At 33.5% G+C, this 21188-nt stretch overlaps 7 protein-coding genes across 16 annotated transcripts in view; 2 read left to right on the plus strand and 5 right to left on the minus strand.

Moving 5' to 3' along the window:
* Positions 1-2877, minus strand: part of LOC122626891 (dual oxidase maturation factor 1) — an 8654-nt gene extending 5777 nt beyond the window's left edge. The window contains exon 1 of one of the 4 annotated variants that reach the window (XM_043807421.1): positions 2739-2877. The gene's annotated coding sequence lies outside the window, so the exon portion shown is untranslated. Of the gene's footprint in view, positions 1-1527; positions 2453-2738 lie in introns of those variants that run through there. The other 3 variants (XM_043807426.1, XM_043807424.1, XM_043807422.1) reach the window with 3 other exon arrangements.
* On the plus strand, positions 611-7816 carry LOC122626889. Its single transcript, XM_043807418.1, has 2 exons — positions 611-772; positions 2412-7816. The coding sequence occupies exon 2, from the start codon at positions 2867-2869 to the stop codon at positions 6509-6511; it is 3645 nt and encodes a 1214-aa protein (XP_043663353.1). The 5' UTR covers positions 611-772; positions 2412-2866; the 3' UTR covers positions 6512-7816.
* Positions 7069-9899, plus strand: LOC122627391 (smoothelin-like protein 2). Its single transcript, XM_043808490.1, has 5 exons — positions 7069-7073; positions 8188-8331; positions 8485-8608; positions 8692-8843; positions 8928-9899. The coding sequence occupies exons 1-5, from the start codon at positions 7069-7071 to the stop codon at positions 9046-9048; spliced, it is 546 nt and encodes a 181-aa protein (XP_043664425.1). The 3' UTR covers positions 9049-9899.
* On the minus strand, positions 9800-11296 carry LOC122626896 (geminin-like). Of its 2 annotated transcripts, none has more exons than XM_043807437.1 (5): positions 10992-11296; positions 10504-10586; positions 10280-10413; positions 10020-10192; positions 9800-9937 (listed from the first exon to the last, which is right to left on the minus strand). In XM_043807437.1, the coding sequence occupies exons 1-5, from the start codon at positions 11043-11045 to the stop codon at positions 9878-9880; spliced, it is 504 nt and encodes a 167-aa protein (XP_043663372.1). In that variant the 5' UTR covers positions 11046-11296; the 3' UTR covers positions 9800-9877. The 2 variants fall into 2 exon arrangements, with proteins under 2 accessions (XP_043663372.1, XP_043663371.1); XM_043807436.1 differs by having other exon boundaries at positions 10504-10619; positions 10992-11295.
* A 403-nt stretch (positions 11297-11699) lies between these two features.
* Positions 11700-13275, minus strand: LOC122626893 (geminin-like). Of its 2 annotated transcripts, none has more exons than XM_043807429.1 (6): positions 13123-13275; positions 12881-12964; positions 12364-12485; positions 12142-12275; positions 11898-12070; positions 11700-11807 (listed from the first exon to the last, which is right to left on the minus strand). In XM_043807429.1, exons 2-6 carry the CDS (start codon positions 12893-12895, stop codon positions 11748-11750), a joined length of 504 nt encoding a protein of 167 aa, XP_043663364.1. In that variant the 5' UTR covers positions 12896-12964; positions 13123-13275; the 3' UTR covers positions 11700-11747. The 2 variants fall into 2 exon arrangements, with proteins under 2 accessions (XP_043663364.1, XP_043663363.1); XM_043807428.1 differs by having other exon boundaries at positions 13113-13172.
* A 258-nt stretch (positions 13276-13533) lies between these two features.
* On the minus strand, positions 13534-15834 carry LOC122626895. Of its 3 annotated transcripts, none has more exons than XM_043807435.1 (3): positions 15671-15834; positions 14516-14842; positions 13534-14362 (listed from the first exon to the last, which is right to left on the minus strand). In XM_043807435.1, exons 2-3 carry the CDS (start codon positions 14705-14707, stop codon positions 13979-13981), a joined length of 576 nt encoding a protein of 191 aa, XP_043663370.1. In that variant the 5' UTR covers positions 14708-14842; positions 15671-15834; the 3' UTR covers positions 13534-13978. The 3 variants fall into 3 exon arrangements, with proteins under 3 accessions (XP_043663370.1, XP_043663369.1, XP_043663368.1); XM_043807434.1 differs by lacking the exon at positions 15671-15834 and adding an exon at positions 15201-15396; XM_043807433.1 differs by lacking the exon at positions 15671-15834 and having other exon boundaries at positions 14516-15039.
* A 1714-nt stretch (positions 15835-17548) lies between these two features.
* LOC122637810 (lipid storage droplets surface-binding protein 2-like) lies at positions 17549-21170 on the minus strand. 3 transcript variants are annotated; one of them, XM_043830196.1, is made up of 4 exons: positions 21034-21170; positions 18932-19281; positions 18595-18844; positions 17549-18517 (listed from the first exon to the last, which is right to left on the minus strand). In XM_043830196.1, the coding sequence occupies exons 2-4, from the start codon at positions 19250-19252 to the stop codon at positions 18276-18278; spliced, it is 813 nt and encodes a 270-aa protein (XP_043686131.1). In that variant the 5' UTR covers positions 19253-19281; positions 21034-21170; the 3' UTR covers positions 17549-18275. The 3 variants fall into 3 exon arrangements, with proteins under 3 accessions (XP_043686131.1, XP_043686130.1, XP_043686132.1); XM_043830195.1 differs by having other exon boundaries at positions 18932-19268; positions 21026-21168; XM_043830197.1 differs by having other exon boundaries at positions 18932-19272; positions 21026-21159.
* Positions 21171-21188: the final 18 nt, after the last annotated feature.

The following is a 21188-nucleotide window of genomic DNA, read 5'->3' on the forward strand; positions in this document are numbered from 1 at the left end:
TTTTTTTCTTTCATCCGTTTGCTCATGATAATACGAAAAGGAAAAGGATAATTAAAATACTCTCCTTTTACTTTCAGACTCTAGTTCGAACAAGAGGTGGATTAAGAGAGACATGTCCGATGCAGAGGGTAAGAACTATCAAGATATGCATACCTAACAATCTCTGACATTTGTCAAAGTAAATGCATTCGAAAAAAAAAAAAGAGAAACGAACTTTGAAGCTGTTTAAGAAAAGTTCCGCTCTTAGAATAATCTGTCTTATGATCTTTTTTTTTATTTCGAACGAGAAAGAAAAGATTCTAGTGTAAGTATATTCTCGGTTGAATGGTTACAGTAATCGTGACGGAGAACGATGAGATTCGAAGTGAGATCGAGGAGAACCGGAAGGAGGAGGATGAGGACAAACGGAAGAGGAGATCGACTTCGGTAGATTCGGAAGTCGTCGATGAGCTACGGCTGTTGTCACCGAAAGAACAGGAACAGGAACAGGCTGATGGAGAAGAAGAGGAAGAAAGGAAAGCGGAAGAAAAAGAAGAGGAAGAAGAAGAAGAAGAAGAAGAAGAAAAAGCAGAAGCAGAAGAAGAAGAAGAAGAAGAAGAAAAAGAAGAAGTAGAAGAAGACGATAAAAAAGAGGAGGAGGAGGAAGAGGAGGAGGAGGAGGAGGAGGAGGAGAGATCAGAAGGAAAAGAAGAGAGAGTCGAAGAGGAAAAAGACGAGGATCACAGCGAGAAGTCACAGGGAATCGTAGAAACGAGGGAAACTTTGGAATCAGGTTCGTGATGGATCGCCTTCTTTTCGATCGATCTTCTTGATCACGTACACATAGACATATACGTAAAGTCTCTCTATCTCTCTTTGAGGGTAAAGCTTCCACGACGTAGAACGTTAGCTCGCGGCAGCTGCGAGGCGTTGAACGAGCGAGCGACCGAAAATAAATCCCACGGAGAATACCGTGCGTTTTAAATAAAGCGAGAGCGAACGATGGTCGAAGGCGGTCAACCCGCTTCTCTCTCTCTCTCTCTCTCTCTCTCTCTCTTTCTCTCTCCTGCGTACATCCTCGATTTATACATATTCGTTCTATCCATTAAACGTCTATCCACCGGTCGATTTATTCCATACGTTATAGGATCCTCTTTCGCTAGCCTATCCGTTTGTTTTTCCCTTCGTTCGTTCGTTCGTTTATCCCTCAAGTCTCTTCTCTACCAGCCTTCCCCTATTTACCCGCTTATCTATTCCCTCTTCTTCGTTCGTCCAGACGTTCTCCCTACCGCAAAAAGTCTCTTTCTCTTTCTCTTTCTCTCGCAGACAGTATGAACACGTACAAAAGATTCGTAGTCTGCCAAATGGGCAAGCAGCAAACAGTAACACGCAGTAGTAGTTATTGCAGAAGTAGTACAAGTAGTAGTAGTAATAGTAATAGTAGTAGTAGTAACAGTTAGGAAGCAAGCAGTAGTAATGGGTAAGACGAGAACACATTCGTATAGAGCGAAGTAACCAATCGCAAGAGGAAAGCTCGCGATCTTTTACCCCTCCGGGGTTATAACAACGCGTCCTAATATCAACACACATCTGGCCACGCAGCGGAGAAATTTCGTTCGCTGTGCTTTCAGTATACTTCTCGACCTTCGTGATACGCGTTTCGTCTTTGCTCTTCTCTCTTCTCTCGTTTTCTTTTTCTGTTTCCTTCTCTCTCTTTCTCTCTCCCTTTCTTCCTCTCCTCCACACAGAGAAGTTTTTTATTTTTTAAATTTTTCAAACACTCCAATTTCTCTCTTTCTATTTTTCTTTTAAATTCACAATCTTTTTGCACGCCTACTCACGCGTAAGAATAGATTCGACAATGGAGATTCAACGTCGCGAAAACGCACGTATACACGTGTCGCGCTTTTTGTCACGGTCTCTTTCCCTCCGTGAAAATGGCAGCAGACGCAACCCGCCAATCAACACGTTTTCCTGTGCGTGAATCGTTTAATCATTTAAACCGTACTTTTTTTTCTGATCCGTAACGAAAGATAGAAAGAGAAAGATATATCAACCCTTCGATCCATCGTTTATCGATCTTCCGTTTCTCTCTTTAACTCTTTTTCTTTCTTTCTCTCGTATAACATTCCCACGCCCGTCTGCTTTATTTTCATCTCGAAGGGCATTCTTTACACCGCGCGAAATAAATCTATTACAGAAATAAAGAGGAAGGCAAAAGAGAAAAAAGAAAAAAAAAAAAGAGAAAAAAAATGAAAATAGAAAGGCGTCGCTCGCGCGTTCGATTTGATCTTCAATTAAAAATAGAACGTTTTCGCGAGAATCTTCTTACGAGGGATTCCGTAACGATTCGATAACGAAGAAAGGAAAAGAAGCAGAACTAATTCCATCCATCCATCTTTCCTTTTTTTTTTTCTTCTTGAATCTTTCAGCCAGATCATTTGACACGACGTGCCTGCAGTCGTCGAGATCGGCCGATCGTGTGACCGAACCAGCAAGTTCCTTGGTCAACGAGAACGTATCTTTGGCTGAGCCACAAGAGGAAAAGATAGATACGAGGGTAGGGGTAGTAGGCGAGTCTCTTCCGATCAAGAGCAGCAGCAACAGCAGCAGTAGCACCACCACCACCACCACCACCACCGCCGCCGCCACCATCACCACCACCACCACTACTACTACCACTAACAGTTCGATTCCAAGAGCAACGACGGATCAGGGCAGCAACGAGAAGCAAGCAGTCGGTGAGTGGAATTCATTACCGGTACTGGTAGAGCGCCTTCGTTCGGTGCTCGAGCTCTCGCTCGCGATAGCCGATACGTCGTCACCGATCAAGGAGGATCCACGAGAACTTGCTCTCGATGTCAATGATTCACGAAAGGTCCGTTCCATGGACGAACGATCAACCGCTAGCAAGAATAGCAACGGCAAGGAACAAGACCTGAAGAATGACTTGAGGTTCCTCGAGGATCTCTTGATGTCCGATATACACACGGCCCTTTCCCGTTTACGAGAAACTCTCGAGAGGATCGACGTTGGCGCGTTAGCAAAACACGGTGCTGCTTCCGATCCGAGTAGTAAACTTCAACTTCTACGGCTAGTGTCGAGTTTACTTTCGCGATTAGAGATGCCACGTGAATCGCAGGAGGAAGAAAAGAAGATTCTTACGCAAGAGGAGAAGCTAAAGTCTTCTTTGATAGCTGCAACATCGTCCGTGACCAATCGTAGGCGACGAGCTAGCAGACACACCATTGGTGTCTCTGCCGAGGAATTGGCATGTGCTAGGAAATGGTTGCAGGAGGAAAAGAATTTTAACGACGTTACGCCGCTTACGAAAATAACACCCTCTCCGTTGTTTTCGACCACGTCGAAGGCTATAGATTCTTCCGAAGAAAAACCAAGGCCCGAAGAGATACATGACAAATATACGAAGGACGCCATCAATCATCGACAATCTCTACGCGATAGAAATAATATTGACAAAGGTCTGGAAATGCGTCCACGTGCTGCTCCTTTCTATGCCGATAAAACGGACTTCGTCGTCACCCAGTCGACGATCGCGTCGAACGAAGTGACTCATCAGTCTCTACGACCTAGTCTCGACTCGAGAAACACATTGGATAACACGGAAGTTGGCAACGTAGAAGTTGGTCGTGTTGGCAGATTGGCTGCGGCTCTTCAACAACGAGTAGAATCCTCGAGCAAGTGTACTTCTTCCAACAGATTCACTGCAAAAAAGTCAAAGATCAAACGAGCCAATACCATTGACATTCCAAGTTACCTCAAATTACAAGCTGAGAGTTTCAAGCAAGAAGGTAGCGGTTGTGTATCCCTGAAAAAGCCTATAAATGTCAGTGACAAGGCAAATTGTAATTCGATCAACAGCATGATCATACCATCCTTCCAACCGAGAACTGAAAATGATAGAAAATTCATGGCATTGATTAGCAAGAATAACGATACTCCTATATTCAACGCACCGTCATCGTTCAAATCATTTGGCTATACAAAAACGATGGATCCATCATCGGTGAGCAACGAGAACTGGAACAGTCGTTTTTCCAACATCAAGACGGCCTTCGATAAGACGGCGACTTCTGGTGATGAGTCTGAACAGCAAGTTAACAAGTATAAGCTTCCGAAACGACCACCGATAGTTCCTCAAGTGACTCAACGATATAATCCTGGAAAGGAGAAACCCTTCAACGCGAATGTCTTCTGTAACTTTGAACACGATACCTCTAACGTTAGTCAATCGATCTCTCCTGGCTTCAGACATGCTCCCTCCTCTCCTTTTCGAAGGATCGAAAAGCCAACTGGTGTATCGAACTTCGTTAAATCTTCACCGATCTCTACCAATCCCCCTAAAAGCAATATACCCATGCCTGGCAATACGTTACGTGAGAAAGCAAGAAAGATGTTCGATCGAGGTAGCAACAGTAACAATGTTCAGCAACGAGCTTCGGAATACAAAGTTCAAGTAGATGGAAACTCTGAGAAACGTACCTTTCCACGACCACCTTGGATCGAACACGAGAAATCATCAAGTGCAACGATCGCAGAAAATGGACGTCTCGATTATCGTTCGTTCTGTAAGCAATTTGCACCGTTCGTTAGCAAAGGTACATCCTCGTCATCCTTGGAGAAAACATCCTACGAGTCCGATGATATTCCTCAACAAAATCCAAAGTTGTGTCAACCTCGAAATGAATCGACTGGTGAAACTAATAATCCAAACGTAGTGGATGGAAAGATTTCGTTCAAGATGATACCAACGGATTACAATCGTTATAATGTTCAGGGAATTCGTGATTCTCGTGATTTTATTCGTGAAACCGAAACTACAGATGGATCTCAACAAGTTGACCTTACTCTACGTGGCAGTGCATCGGTAGCTGTTCAAACCGGTGCCCAGGATGAAACTTTCGATGAAGTTAGATCTTTCCGTGTTGTTCCAAAGATCTCGAACGGGCCACCTTTGATTTATAGCAATGTCTCGATACAAACGTCGAGTGATGTGTCTCCTAAAATTTCAGAAGATGTTCATACTTTTATTTCGGACAATCAGAAAAGTCATGGCGAGGAGAAAAGTCATGAGGAATATCGTTCGCGAGATGAATCGGATCGTGTTCTGCCGGTAAAAGAAAACGTTCGCGAAACTGTGCCTTTTCACGATTATCGTTCCGATACGATCGTTACGAATCCACGCGTGCAAAATCAGACAGCTTTTGTGAAAGCTTACGAGCCAGTGTTGAAAGCTGAACAAAATGAATACGAATCAGCGAAAGTGAATTATGCTGAAGATGATCGACCTCGATCTAAAAACTACGATTATTTGGATGCAAAGAATATTCAAAATCAAGACATAAGCGAGGAGGAAGGTGTCGTGACGAGATACACATGTGCTATAGCTACAGTGGCGTCCGTCGAAAGTCCAGAAATCCAAGGAGAAGTTGTAGAAGCGTCGTACTCTAGGGATTACTCGACTCCATCTGTATCACCTGTCTGGTCCAACTCAAGATCGAAAGCAAGTAACGACGAAGAAGTTGACGAGGAGATACGTAGACACAATATGTTGCAACAGAGTTTGATACAACGACTCCATCATGAACGTTGTACGATGATCGATCGTCCGACGAAACGATCACCTATCGATTATCAAAATGAAACACATGGAAATACCAGAAAGGAAGAACAATCCTATGAACAAGGTTATTACGTAGCTCCACGAAGTAGTAACGAGTATATACCGATGGAAAATGTTAACAGAATCGAATCGGTCTCACCCTCTCCTCTATCCAATCAATTGAAACGTATCTGTAATCTTCCTCAAGCAAAGAAATTTCTTTCGCCGGATTTACCAGCGAGACAGACTCAAGTCACACCTTCCACATCACGCGTTGTCAATCAAGTTTCAGCACTCAGAGAAGTTTATGAACAACCAATTGCTGTTCCGAACAAACCCATACGTAAGGAACGATCACCGGTACCAAACGGAACAAATCCGATTGATTCCAGTGACGAATATTTAATGTCTTGCGCCAATCAACCATCTAGATCCATCGTTCTATCAAAATCCGAATCTTGGCATCAATTGGCTCTGTCCAACAGTTCTTCTCGTATTCCTCGTACAAGCGACTCCAGCCCGTCCTCGTCGAGAGCTTCTTGCTTACCTAAACCCCCGAAACCTAGATCACCGTCCTCCATGAAATTTCGAACGAAACAATTCGAGGCATCTTCCGACAGCGTTAAAAAGATGGAGGACAAGATAAGAAGATACTTCGACAGTCCAAATGAAAGTTCAACGAACGAAACAAAGGAATCAAAGAAACGTTCCTCTCCTCGTCATACTCATGGAAAGTGCATGATCGGTCTATCGAGAAGTCGTACCTTGCCTGGTATCTGCGAACAGAAACTCGTCTTGACGATACCGCCGACACAAGTACCTCTCCTACAAGTTAACAGTGCTGACGTCGACAAGGTCTTCGACGATATCTTCCAGGAAGCCACGAGGATGGACAGTCAGCATTGCTGACCGATCAACTTTATCTCTTTCTCTCTCTCTCTCTCTATCTCTTTCTCTCTCTCTCTCTCTCTCTCTCTCTCTCTCTCTCTCTCTCTGTCTGTCTCTTCTTCTTCTTCCTTTTCTTCTTCTTGCATCAACCACTTGTAATGGGTAGCGGTAGATGCTACGAGTACGCAAGAAATTGAATTACGCTAGAAAGTTCTTCGCGTGCGAATCCGATCAAACGCAAGATGCAATGTGATTTTTATACTTGTGCATTACTCTTTTATTGTTATACCTGTTATTGTTATTGTTATTGTTATTATTATCGAAAACATCGTCCATAACGATACCTACGTATATACCAAGTATCACGTAAGACGATGACCGTGTTCATAAACCAAAGACCGTGTTAATATCGTCGAGTGAGAAATAATCGAAATCATACTTATCCTTGGTTCAGAATACGATCAAAATATAGGGGATGTTCGAAGGGCTTGCCGACCAAAGAAACGTATTATAGGATGAATTAAATGACGTGACATCTACCTCTATTAATAACTTATATTGGAATAATCTATATGGGAATGCAGTAAATCCGAAGTTGAAGAAAAATGATCGATCATACGTCATCGGTATGCGTCAGTCAACAGTTGCATGTTTAATCTAAATGAAAAAAAAAAAAAAAGAAAAAAAATAGAGATTTTTGAGGACTTGGACTGGAAGGACAAAAGTTACCCTGGATATCCCATTATGTTGCAACCCGAGAGAGATTTTATCGAGAAACGTAAGATAGAGAGCTCGAAGAAGACGAGGCAATTCGACTTGTATTATTTGGCTAGGAGGCACCGACTTTTGGCAGTCATTTCGTAAAAGCATAGACGTGCATATGTCTTTTTTTTTCTCTTTCTCTCTAGCGCATTTAGTCGCACGTATGTTTCTACTGCGTCTTTTGGACGTAGCCACACGATCTAAGGACACGTTCTAAGTGAGAACAAGAAAGAGAGAGAGAGAGAGAATCGCTAGAAGGTCGTACAGATCCCCGAATAAAGCAGTGAGTCACAAAACATCTTTCTGTAGCTCCTTTTGTTGCGCCAAATAGTGTTATAGTTTTCTCCACACTACTCTGTACAATGTGTGTGCAACTTTTGCCGTAGATTATATTCGTAGCTGTGTGGCGTCATATAATAGCGGTTGTACAGTTAACATCATCACCACACTCAACTCAATTCGCGTTACCTACGCCAGGATCTTCCTGAACGGGGACATCTGCCGTCGTTGCCAAGCCTCGAAATTATAAATTCCTGTTGCTGCAAATAAACACGTTACACTTCACGGTTTTAGCATGCATCTACATAAATAAGACAATTTATAGTTTACCGTGAATCCTTTTTAACAACGACGACCATCCAATGAAGAACGATACTATTACACGAAAGACGATTGGAAAGCTTGGAGTGAACTTCCTCAAGATCTTGAAAAACCTTTTGTCTATCTATCTCTATGCTTGGAAAAGCAAGCAAAACCGATATTAATTGGCCAACACTTGAACTAACTCACAGCTTTAATAGTGATATAACGACATAGTCGAGAACGTTTCAAAATCCATCCCAGTTAACTATAATTATACTCCGAAAGGAAACTCTACTTATTATTTTGAATTAAGAGATTGATACTGACGATTTTTGAATACTTACAAACTAAAGATTTACTCTTGCGAGTGTGACCAACTCGATCGTACAGAATTCACCGATAATCACATTTTCTTTTTCAGCCACCAAGAAACCATTATCGCCGTTCGCCAAATTTCGTCAACTAGATCGGCAATATAGTTCTTCTTTGCCGTCAAGGTAATTATCATTATTTTTGATCATCCCAACGAAAGAATTATTCGAATATAAAAGAAAAGCTCTTCTCTCTCGTTATCTCTTCTATTATATCCTAAATTCCAATTCTTTTGCGTCTTCTAATGTTTTGTCTGTCCTTTCCGATCTCCGATCCAGTCCCATAAAGTCGCCAGAAAAGGAGTTTCGTTTTAGATTTACCGAACCTACTGTGACAAATAATGCGGTACAGATAAAGGAACGATTGTTATCTTGGTGCCGTTCCAAAACCAAGGAGTACGAGGTAAATAATAAATAACAAGTTTCACGTACTTAGTCATTATCGGCTTCGTCATTGAAATTAATATATACATCATTGATTTGTAGAATATACAACTTGACAATTTCTCAACAAGTTGGAACAATGGTTTGGCATTTTGCGCTCTGATTCATCATTTTAGACCTGATGCCTTTGATTATCATTCGTTACGTCCACAGGACCGCAGGAAGAACTTTGATCTGGCATTCAAAACGGCTGAGTGAGATATCGTCTTATTTTCGTATTATCCTCCTAAAACAAACCAAAAATATATGACGTATATTTGTTCATTGTGTTTATATAGTGAAGCCGGTATCGCGCCATTGCTTGATGTCGAAGACATGGTAGTTATGCGACGTCCAGATTGGAAGTGCGTCTTCACTTACGTTCAATCCTTTTATCGGCGTTTCAAGGACGAGGATTGAACGGAAAAGGTTTTGAGATATAAATATATACATTTTTTTTTCTCACTATAAACCTCTGGCTCCTAGCAGACCTCGCAATTTAATTAATTTACGTAACGTAGTACTTTATGAATCACTAAGAGATAAAACACAAAGTAGATCTTGATATAAGAAGAAAAATTAGTGATTTATTTCGTTTTTTTTTTTCTTTTTTTTAATTTCTTACTTTTCCAATTGTTTCACAGACTTTCACTTAAATCTATGAATTATTTTACATAAAAATATAACCATCGTACTAAAGTACGAAGGCACGTTGTTACATACTTTTCTACTATTGACTATTATCAATAGAAAAACGTTTTTGAATAAGTATATTTTTTTTTTTTTTTTTTTTTTTTTTATTAAATCAAAAAAATATAATTGTTATTAAATGAATTTATAGAGACTAACTAGTTTCATATGAGTCGTTACAAACGTTTCATTATTTTTGTGTAACTATTTAGAAAATTGTTAAATATATAATCACGTGCGACTCTATGAAAAAGTTATATATTTATTTTATTTCACGATATAAAATTGACAAAGTATTTAGATATAAATATAATATATACAGACAGATGAAAAATCAGTACAGTCGAGCAATATAAACAATGTAGGTAAGAATGGCGTAAGTTGTGCTTCTTTAAATTATTTAAAAGGTAATGAAAACTATTATAGATGTTCAAACTATTAAACTCTAAATATAAAGTATATCAATTTGTTTAGTCTTAAATCTCTGTTTAAGCTTTTCTCCAATATGGAGATAATGTATAAAACATATTTTTATTACTCTTAAACATCTAATATAAAATTAAAGAGCACTATCTTCCAAAGAATTGTTTATGTCATTTCTATCATCTCCAATCATTTCCTGTAAATAAAAAATCATGATAAAAAATTATGTATTATCAGAATCAATCATTAACTAAGTGCAATATATTTTGTTATCTTACTTGTAATACTTCAACCAATGCCCGTGTTTCGTCCAACATTTCTTTACATAAACGATTTTCTTCCTGCAATTTTGATATGCGTTCGTGTAATTCTTTATTTTCTTCTAAAGCATCATCAAGAGCTATTCGTCGTCTTTCTGCTAGTACTTCCCAATAATTCTCACTTGGACCAGCTATAACGAAAACACAAAAATATAATTAGAATCTATATAACTTCATAATATTATAAACATTTATTACAAGAGCAATTCTATATATACCTTCAGAGGTCAAATCTTCTACTTCGATTTTAATCTTTTCTCCTCTCGCTGTTTGAACTGCCTTATGTTTGTAAACGATTTTTTTACGTGTTTTTCTTTCTTTTTTCGATTTCTCCGATGTGTTTTTAATATCCCTGAAATTTATAAAATCGTAATACAATATTAATTTTTGTAAGATAAATTTACTGTATATAAAATATAAATAAATAAATATATTTAAATACTTTTTTAATGCATCTTTGAATGGCAAATCTGCTTTGAACATCCTTCCACCACCCACCAGATTTTCTTTGTCTGTAGCTGCTGGCTGCAAAACGTGCAAAGACTTTCTGACCTTAGCCTGTTTCGATAAAACAGAGAAAATTGTGATATACCACCTTTGGTTGAACAAAGGCACGATTAATCTAATCTTTTATTTATTAACACGTTGTTTTCAATAATTATATTAGTATATTTTGATAAACAAATATTCTTTTAAACACTTCTATTAATAATATTCATTTATTTCACAATTTAAATAGAATCAACCGTCATAAAGAATGCTTCTATCATGTGTTGTAAATTATTACTCAAAACATTCAAAAAAAATTTGTTCTTAGACTAATCCATTTCTACAATTTTTCTCATAAGCAAAAAATCTAATCTGCGATTAAACTTTTTTATGATATTTATAAAAGAATAAAGATAATAAAATAACAATATTTACACTAACCTCTGAAGTAGTAATTTTGGCGCCAGAAACTTTAGTTTCCCCTGTAGGTTTCATGATACCGATATTTGAAAGTAAAAGCGAAATCTGTATACGTAGATTATACAATTAACCTTGTCAATAAGATATTTTAAATATTAAACGTATACTTATACTATGAATAGACGACAGATTAAGATATTTTATAACAGTGAAAGCCACAAAACTCTCGAAGACACATCAAGTTATGTTTAATGACCATATGAACTTTCTTGCAAAGAAACGTTACTCAGATTTGTCCAAATGATTAAAAGAAAAATTACATCTAGTCGAATCAAAATACTAAGCACTGAAGCGACATCTATATATAGATGTCGCACCTCGCGCAAGACATCTATATATAAATGTCGTGCCTCGCGGTGAAATCAATAGGCGGCGCACATATCGTTTGAGAGGAACATTTAAAAAATAATAACCTATGACTGAGAAGTTACATATATTATTTCATAACATAGTTAACTTTGTTTATAAATATATAAATAGAAATGAAAAATTAATACAGTCAGACAACATAAATGATGTAAATCAAAATGTTCAAAGTTTGCTTATTTCAATTATTTAAAAGGTAATGAAAATTACTATAGATAATTCAAACTATTAAATTCTAGATATAAAGTAAATACAAATTTGTTTGATCTTAATCCCTGTTTTAGCTTTCTTTCAATATGAAGATAATGAATAAAACTAACATTTTATTACTCTTAAACATGTAATATAAAATTAAAGAGCACTGTCCTCCAAAGAATTATTTATGTCATTTCTATCATCTCCAATCATTTCCTAAATAAAAAATAAAAGATTATGATAAAAAATTATGTATCATCAGAATCAATCATTAACTATTAATTGCAATATATTTTGTTATCTTACTTGTAGTACTTCAACCAAGGCTCGTGTTTCGTCCAACATTTCTTTACATAAACGATTTTCTTCCTGCAATTTTGATATGCGTTCGTGTAGTTCTTTATTTTCTTCTAAAGCATCATCAAGAGCTATTCGTCGTCTTTCTGCTAATACTTCCCAATAATTCTCACTTGGACCAGCTATGATAAAAACACAAAACTATAATTACAATTTATTATACACATTTTCATAAAACCAATTCTACATTTACCTTCAGAGGTTAAATCTTCTACTTCGATTTTAATCTTTTCTCCTCTCGCTGTTTGAACTGCCTTATGTTTATAAATGATTTTTTTATGTACTGTGCTTTCTTTTTTTGGTTTCTCTGATGTCTTTTTAGTATCTCTGAAGTACAAAATTTTATAATAATATTAATTCTTATAAGATAAATTTGTTGCGTATACAATTTAAATAAGTAAATATATTTAAATACTTTTTTAATACATCCTTGAGTGATAAATCTGCTTTGAGCATTCTTCCAGTGCCAACTAAATTTTCTTTGTCCGTAGCTGCTGACTGTAAATTTTGCAAAGACTCTCTGATCTTAGATTGTTTCTGTAAAACAATGAAAATTATGATATACCACTTCCTTTGACCGAACAAAGACACGATTAATTTATCTTTTTGCTAAGCATGTTGTTTTTAACAATTACTTCACTTCAGCATACTTTAATATACAAACATTATTTTGAACATTTCTGCTAATATTTGTTTACGTAATAATTTACATTGAATTATCTGTTTTATTTTACATGTGCTTTTATCACGTGTTGTATATGTTGCACAGGATACTAAAAAAATATTCGTTCTTATATCAATTCATTTCTACAATTTCTCTTATAAGCAAAATATTTAATGTATGATTAAACTTTTCTACAATTCTATGATTAAACCTTTTAATGAAATTTACGAAAGAATGAAAAGAATAAAATAAAAGTATTTACACTAACCTCTGAGGTAGTCATTTTGGCGCCAGAAACTTTCGTTTCACGTTTACATGGTATCGAGGATAGAAAGAAAAAACTATCTCTTACCTACGCAGAGTATAAAATCAACTTTGCGTTAGAATTATATTTTAAATATTAAATTGTAAATAATTTAACATTTATAATTATATTATAATTTAATTATATTATAGATAAACGAAAGATTAAGATATTTTATAACAAATATTCTTCGTACAAATCCATACCACTTGGTCCTTAGAAAATTTGACGCGTTCGACATAACCTTTAAGCAATTTAAGTTTAAACGGTACTGCGCTAATTAGCTCAAACGTCTTAAGAATTAACAAATGAGTTAGAATATTTTTGTAATATAATAAACTAAATATTATTTTCAGATTTTATTGATAACTATTTTTTTATAACAAAAAAATAAATGCTAAAATAAAAGCCAAGTTTTGTATTCTTCATTTTCAACTTTTCTTAAAGCTACACAAACAATATTTTTTAGAAATATTATTCCTATTTTATTCTTTTTGATAGAATTTATCATAGTAATGATTCTCGTAGAAAAATGACATTGAAGTTTTTTATAGACAGATAATTTAATCATACATTTGTTTTCCTTAGTAATTTATTAATAATAATATTAATAAAAATTAAATTTCAGTAAATATCTTTATTGATAAAGTTATACTTTAATAACATAGTTTATTAAATATAAAAATAAAACCTCTGTAAACCTATGTTGTAACAATAAAATACTTGTACTATATAAACAAAGATATATGAATAATGACTACCTAAGTTATTCATTTTTTGTTCATTGTATAGAATGTTAAACTTCCACCTTCTATCTTGTAGAAAAACTTAGTTTTACTTTTGATTTTTGTTAGCGTATTTACTTCTATATTACAAATGGATTAGTTTTTCACAAAATCATTATTAATAATTTGATAACTTGAATATAAGATATTCTTACACAATTTAGGTTATTTTATATAAAAAAAATTGCCTTAATGTAAAACTGTAGACATGTTACACTTGATCAATATATGACACAGTACAATATGTTACAAGAATAACATTTTTTACAAAGATATTTCATGTAACTATTCTCTTCATATAGTTACATTGTCGAAAGAATTTGTGCATTCGTTTTTGCTGCAATTTTCCAACACGATCCATACATGTTTCATTCTGACAAAGAGCACAAAACTCAGAAGATATAGCGTGGAATGGTGATCGAAAATATACATAAGCATTTTTTAATGACTTATTTTTGTGATGCGCCCACACATGTAAAATAACTTCAAACGTCATAAGTAATGCCAGAAACCAACGGGAATATATAATAGCTGGTAGAAACAAACAGATTGGATTTACTTGTCCGAATGATGATCCAATCGGTACCGGTTCCATTTCCATATTATCTAATTTACAGCCCGATTTCTTAGGCATCATATTATCTTTTATTTGTTTTGGTATCTGCAATAAATTATATTAACCAAACTTATATAAAAGTTAAATAGATATATATATATATATATATATATATATATATATATATATATAAGTAAATGTGATTTAGAAAGCACGATTAATTGTATCGCATGTCATTAATCACAACAAATTCGTTACCTGGAAAGGCACTTTTCTACTTCTTTGCGTTGCAATCCTTATAAAATTAACTTCAGGTTCACCAGTTTCGACATTATTCACTGAACTAACAGGATCATGTATGTCTAAGTTGTCCCGGAAAGATTGCATCAAGCTTTCACCTGTCTCTTCATCTATGAAAATTTGCTTCATAGCGTATGTACCTTCGACCATTTTCTACACTCGTTTTACTTGAAGAAAAAAGTTAAGGATATATGTAGAAATGAACGAATAAGGTCTCTGAGGTCACTTCCCGGACGTCGGTGTTGGCACGTTTTATTCTAATAAGCTTGTCCGCCTGAAATGAAACTTTTGAAAGCGATCGAAGCGCTGATTAATATCCACTTATTTATTTTACTTATATATTTATTTATTTGTTAAACAGGAAAAATAATTATGGATTTATTGTGATCGATTCGTAAGGTTCACGCGAAGAAAGAAACGAGTTTGAATAAAATATTGTGAAACAAAATGAAAAAAAGGTATGATTATTAATAATTATATTTATAATAGCTAAATAATAAACGTAAATAATCGTTTGTCAAATAGTACATAGACAAAGCATTGAAAATTTTCTAATTACAAATAAGAGAGGTTAACACATTGTTGCATAAAAGAAAAGAAAAGAAAAAAAAGGATTGTATCAAGAAACCAATAAGAATCGAACTTTTCTTTCTTTTAATTAGAAATATTTAGATGTTGTAATCCTGGCGTAAATAAGATATGCTTTCAAAACTGGAATCATCGTCGATGGAGTCCCCAAAGCAAGTACAACATACAGATCCGTATTTTCTGCAGAGAGATGCAATGTACATGCAAAATATGTGAAACATACAGCACATTGTTTTTTTTTGTTTTTTTGTTTTTTGTTTTTTTTTTTTTATATATATATATAGTCTTATTCTTATTTTTGATTTTAATTTAACGTAAAAACACAATAACGAATTTTCAACTTTATTAGCCGTGACAACAAATTAAAAACTATTATCTAACCGTATTCAATAAAAAAAAAAAAAAAAAACAACTTTCATTTGTTTCTTACTTTTTAATATTTACGAGTTCGTTCATTTTCTATCTCTAATTTAGAATAAATAACATGTGTTTCCTATCGTAACAATTAAGAAACGAATACTATACGTTTTATAAAACTTGTTTCCATTGCAGACTTTTAAGTATTAGAATTTTAATAGTATACTTTTAACACGATTAATATAATCGTTTTTATGCCATATGCATTTAAACGTATACCTTTGTATACAATTTATTTTGAAACGGTTAGATTAGGTTAATTTAAGTTAAAATAATCAATTATCTCTTGACGCTTTTAGCTTTCCACAAATTCATTATATCTAATTTATTTCCTGTTATTATTTAAAAACGATATTGTGTTTATCCCTTTTTAAATATTGTATCATTTTGTTTCGTTAGATAACAGAAAATAAATAAAAAATATTTATCATTATCGACCAGGATAAAAGAAAGATTAAAATAATATTTTATAAAAACGCTAATAAATTAGAAGAACTTTTACAATTATTATTATGAAGTAGCTTACGCAAGAAATAAATATATATGAAATCCTGTAGGAAGTACGTATCTGAATTATTCGATAATAAAATACATACTTTTTTTCCCGATAAGAGCAACTCACGAAATGTCTGCCATGACTGAAGGTAAGATACCTAGATAAAAAAAGGGAATCTATTGCATGTGACAGTAGTAAATATATAGAAACTTTTTATTATTTAATAATGTAATATCTAATCTTTTTAAATTTTTATCGAAGAGATAATTTTTATCGAAACCTAAAATAAATTATTTCGTAGTGTAAAGTTGTTTCTTTGTTAAAAAAAGAAAAATTAATTTTGACAATTTCATTGTAACCAATCAGTTCTTGGATCGCAATACTTTTGACGTGATGTATGTTTCGTTTTAACTTTATACAATACTTCTTTATGATTGGTTGAGAAAACAATTCTCGAACTTCAGATTTTCACCGTATTGAGAGATGTTACGTAAATATAATTAATATCAAGATGCAGAAGTCAGGTAAGCAAAAAATGATAAACTCTCTATCTTTCCGCGATGAAATAATTTAAGTGGCAAATTTAAAATTTGTATTAAAGTTTATAGTTTTCTTCAAATTTATTTAAATAAAATAATAAAAATTATTTATAAAATATACTGAGAGAGAGAGAGAGAGAGAGAGAGAGAGAGAGAGAGAGAGAGAGAGAGAGAGAGAGAGAGGGAGAGAGAGAGAGAGAGGGAGAGAGGGAGAGCGGGAGAAAGAGAGAGAGAAAGAGAGAGAGAGAGAGAGAGAGAGAGAGAAATTAAATATGTATAATTTCAGTTTCAAATTTTACTACTTATATACTTCTTGAATGAAATTTTGTTACATTACAGCTAGTCTTTATAACTTATTAATAATTTGAATTACAGAATTCAGAATAATTTACTTATAAGAAGTAACTTAGTAGTAAGTTAAGATAGTAATCTTCACATTTTTTCTCTCCTCTTTAAAATTAAAGAAGTTTTCATAATTTGCAAAATATGGTTGTACAGAATTCTCTATTATATCAAATATCCAATTAACGAATATATTTGTTTCTTTCATAAGATCGTAAATTTTACTAAACTTATGCAATAAATAATTTAAATTTGATTTTTTATACGATCTGTTAGTTCTATATGTATAATTTTTATAATATGTAAGCATATAAATATAAATATAAATAAACTGTTATAAATGCTTACAGAATACTAGAGAAAAGAATATCATACTTACTAATTATATAATTAATTATAATAAAACAAAATGTAACAATATTAACTTTTTTCAATTTGTAATAGCAATAGTATTTTGCTCTAAGAAAAATTATTACGTTTATCTAATAATTCTCACTTTCATTTTGATAAATTTTCATTGTGATTTTTCAACATTGCTCTAGTACATATTAACAATAAAATAAATAATTTCAAAATTATGTAGAAGGAACGTAGAGATATGTTAAACAATTTGTTGTCACTTATCCATTGTAATTGCGTGTTACAATAAGTTGTATAATTTTATCGAACAATTCTCGCGTAATGGAAACGTATACTTCCATTGATCTCTGATTTACATTATGAATTTTGTTTATTCCAATTGCTAATCATATCAGTGAATGTTTTCATTTCTATCATTTAAAAAATTTCCTCACATCTCTTATCGTCTTTTCGAAAGAGTCAAATATATCGTATTAACTCTATTTCCCGACTTTACTTTTTATTTCTGGTCAATATAAATATAATACATACTTATTAAATTTTATTTTTATGAAACGTATATATATATATATATGATATGTCGCACGTATAAAATATTTTCAATATGCATGTAATATTGGCCTATGTGCGTTGTTATCAATTCTAATCAGAACTTATATATCATTAGAACAATTACTTTTCTTTTTTTTTTCACATAAAAGTATTCAGTCATAATTCGAAATTTCGCAATAATTGATTATTGGAAAATACAATGTATAAATATTATGAAAAACGTTAAGATAATTTCGAAGATACGCGAAGACGTTCTTCTAATATCATTGATTCGAGAATGGAACGATTAATTGATTGTATATACCTATACATAATTAAATATTATGCATTGAAAAAAAAAAAATACATATGTAAATAAATGGTGATACTAAAAAATATCTTCTTTTCTAAAAGATATCTTAAATAACAAGACTTATAATCCCTTCTATTTTTTCTCTTGCGTAGGTGTGTCCGCCTTTTGTTCCGTTTGTTCCTGTCCCGAAGCTAAAAATTGTGTTAAATGAAGAATCGACACAACGCTAGACATATATTGCGCCACGTCTTCTTTCTTAACAGTTTTTAATTGTGCTACGACCGAATGATAAACGCGATGGGCAGTTTTCGTAGACAATTGTCCGATCGTTTGTACGGTGTGCAAAACTTTATTCTCATCAGCAGAGACTGGATCTATAACATATAAATCGATACAATAAAATCGGTATTCAAATTCTTTCATAATTAATAGCAAAAAATTAACAACATACTTGGCATAGTCTCTTCTCCATCGACAGCAGGGAAATAATGATCCAACAAACGATTGATAAGAACGCTGGTATTATCTACACCTTGGACAGCTATACTACCATATTGAGTATTCAATAATTCGTTCGTTTTCGTTATACTTATTTCTTTGAGCGCTGAAGCATGTTGAGTTGCCGAAGCTTTCGCGGAATGAAGTTTTTCTATCGTCGGATGGAGAGAACTGCACATGACGGCTTTAGCGGCGTCATAAATCTAACAAACAAATCATTTATCTTTCATAAATGATTTTACATATATCCATATACGTAAATATTGTCGGAACTCAAAGTTCATACGAACCTGTTGTGGCGGCTTCTTAACAATCGGAACTTTTTTTTCAACGATGTCGAGTCCTTCGCAAAGTTTCTGATCAACAGCATTTATTTGTCCTTCGAATTTCTTCGCCAATGGCGCTGCGATTGGTACCGCGGTTGCAGTAGCATAATTAAGTCCAACTTCGGCGTAATTCAGTGCCCAATTTATCAAGTGATGAGAATCTTTTAAATAAGAATACGTCGATCCTGTTTTCTCCATAGCCGTGTGAATAACGGGAATTTTTTTTACTCGATTTAATACCTCCAATTGAGGACCCACACCATTTTCTTGCTTAGTTTCCGCCATTTTTAATTTTTTTTTTCTTTCTTTTCAAGCTGTAAACAAGAGACGTGAATAATGTTTTTGCGTTATGAATTTTAATGTGAATAGATTAAACTTTACTATATTATCGTATACATACATATATAGATGTTTTAACTACTTTAAAAAAAGATTAAAATTTATTAAATACTTTTATATATGTACATACGTATACACTTTTACTATATCATCGACTTTTTCTCGTAATTGGTTTGTTCATTATAGTTACGTCAGATCTTGAATGAAATTATACTTTGACCCATGTAACTCAACGTACTCATTTTAGAACGTCGTAGAGATATCCTTAAGTATTTATTTTAATGACTATGTAACTATCTGAATAATCAGACAAATTTATATCGAATATATATGTATGTGTACGTATATATGTATGTATATATAAGTGTGTGTGTGTGTGTGTATGTGTATTAACTCGTACACGATTTGTCTAATATTTCCTTCTTTCGTTTCTTTTTTATTATTCAAATTAATTAACATATATCTCCTTTTTTACTCCATCCATTTATTTTTTTACATTTTGCTCGTTTATTTATATATTTTGTTGATCAATGTAAATTAGAAAAAAGATTATTAATCATTCATGTAAACGATATCATCGCTACTCGATAACCCAAGATTCTTTTATGATCTAAATTCTAAAACGAACGTTTAAATGTTGACCTAATATTATCGAGATACCCTTTCATACAAATATTTTTATCTAAACACACAGTCTAATTTTATTGGAGTATTTCTGTGACTATATCTGTGACACAGATATATATATATATATATATATATATATATATATATATATAGGAGGTACTCGTAAGAATGAAACAGAGTGATCGATCGATCGACGTTTAGAAAGAGAAAAAAAAAATTGGGAGAAATACCTCAAAGAGAAAAGGAGAAACTCGTATCGTCGTCGATAATATTTCGAAGACCATCATATTAGAAAGTGATTTTTTTTTTTTTTACTCATACACTACATTACACATACGACCAAGTGCTTCATAAATAAATGAGTAAATTAAGAAAAAAGAAAAAATAATAATTGAAAGCATTGTTCATCAGTCGAGTTCTATTCTTAATTGGATTACATCATTAATCGATAAATCGATTCCTTAATCATCCTTTGTGCTTTTTTATATAAACTACGACACAATGGGAATGCATTTCTTTTTTGGTCTTTTCTCTTCATTATTTTTTTAAGAGAGGATGCAATGCGATATTCTCTTTGTAGAAAAAATCGAATCTGACTCGATAAGCTTCGAATTTTGATCACGTAAGTAAAAGGTTTATCGATATTAAAAGAAAATCTATGAAAAAGAAATTAAAAGAAGATTAATCAGAACCAGAAAAGAGTAAACTAAAAAAGAAAGTATGTAAAAAAAACGTAGTTTATATATATATATATATATATATATATATATATATATATATATAAAATTTTAGTTTATTATGTATATATAAAAATAGTTAAATTATGTACTTGTAACGAACCATGTACGTGCACGTATCCACGCATCTTTGATCGTAACAGAAATACAAGTTAACTTTCTTTTTCTTTTCTTATTCTCTCTCTCTCTCTCTCTCTCTCTCTCTCTCTCTCTCTCTCTCTCAATCTCTCTCTTTTTCTATCCCTCTCCCTCTTTTTCTCTTTTTCTCTTTCCCTCTTCCTCTATCTCTTTAACATGCTTAACAAAGTATAATAATATTTCTTAACAAATGATTGGTTTACTTTGAAAAGTATACTTACAAAAAAAAAAAAAACACGATTTAAAACGTCTTGAAGTTGTTGAACGAACACCAATTACGTCTTACTTCGCTCGAAGAGATACTGAACGTTGTCACTGCCGGCTTGCGTGCATTTCTGTCTCTTTTATAACATCTTTTCGTTGGTCAGCGAGGAAGAGGA

This window comes from Vespula pensylvanica, chromosome 2, assembly GCF_014466175.1.
Source record: "Vespula pensylvanica isolate Volc-1 chromosome 2, ASM1446617v1, whole genome shotgun sequence".
Classification (NCBI taxonomy): domain Eukaryota; kingdom Metazoa; phylum Arthropoda; class Insecta; order Hymenoptera; family Vespidae; genus Vespula; species Vespula pensylvanica.

Bases quoted from the DNA above. Each gene is read 5' to 3' on its own strand.
- LOC122626889 (XM_043807418.1), top strand. From the start codon at position 2,867: ATGGACGAACGATCAACCGCTAGCAAGAATAGCAACGGCAAGGAACAA.
- LOC122627391 (XM_043808490.1), top strand. The intron at 8,332-8,484 runs GTAATTATCATT...TCTCCGATCCAG, and splicing joins AGTTCTTCTTTGCCGTCAAG to TCCCATAAAGTCGCCAGAAA. The intron at 8,844-8,927 runs GTGAGATATCGT...GTGTTTATATAG, and splicing joins CTGGCATTCAAAACGGCTGA to TGAAGCCGGTATCGCGCCAT.
- LOC122626896 (XM_043807436.1), bottom strand. From the start codon at position 11,045: ATGAAACCTACAGGGGAAACTAAAGTTTCTGGCGCCAAAATTACTACT. The intron at 10,193-10,279 runs GTATATATAGAA...TTTTCGTTATAG, and splicing joins AGAAGATTTGACCTCTGAAG to CTGGTCCAAGTGAGAATTAT. The intron at 9,938-10,019 runs GTAAGATAACAA...TTTTATTTACAG, and splicing joins CATTGGTTGAAGTATTACAA to GAAATGATTGGAGATGATAG.
- LOC122626893 (XM_043807428.1), bottom strand. From the start codon at position 13,157: ATGTCGAACGCGTCAAATTTTCTAAGGACCAAGTGGTATGGATTT. The intron at 12,965-13,112 runs GTACGAAGAATA...TACTCTGCGTAG, and splicing joins GGACCAAGTGGTATGGATTT to GTAAGAGATAGTTTTTTCTT. The intron at 12,276-12,363 runs GTATTTAAATAT...TTTGTACTTCAG, and splicing joins CTCAAGGATGTATTAAAAAA to AGATACTAAAAAGACATCAG.
- LOC122626895 (XM_043807435.1), bottom strand. From the start codon at position 14,707: ATGGTCGAAGGTACATACGCTATGAAGCAAATTTTCATAGATGAAGAG. The intron at 14,363-14,515 runs GTAACGAATTTG...AATTTATTGCAG, and splicing joins GTAGAAAAGTGCCTTTCCAG to ATACCAAAACAAATAAAAGA.
- LOC122637810 (XM_043830196.1), bottom strand. From the start codon at position 19,252: ATGGCGGAAACTAAGCAAGAAAATGGTGTGGGTCCTCAATTGGAGGTA. The intron at 18,845-18,931 runs GTTCGTATGAAC...TTTGTTTGTTAG, and splicing joins TTAAGAAGCCGCCACAACAG to ATTTATGACGCCGCTAAAGC. The intron at 18,518-18,594 runs GTATGTTGTTAA...TATATGTTATAG, and splicing joins TGGAGAAGAGACTATGCCAA to ATCCAGTCTCTGCTGATGAG.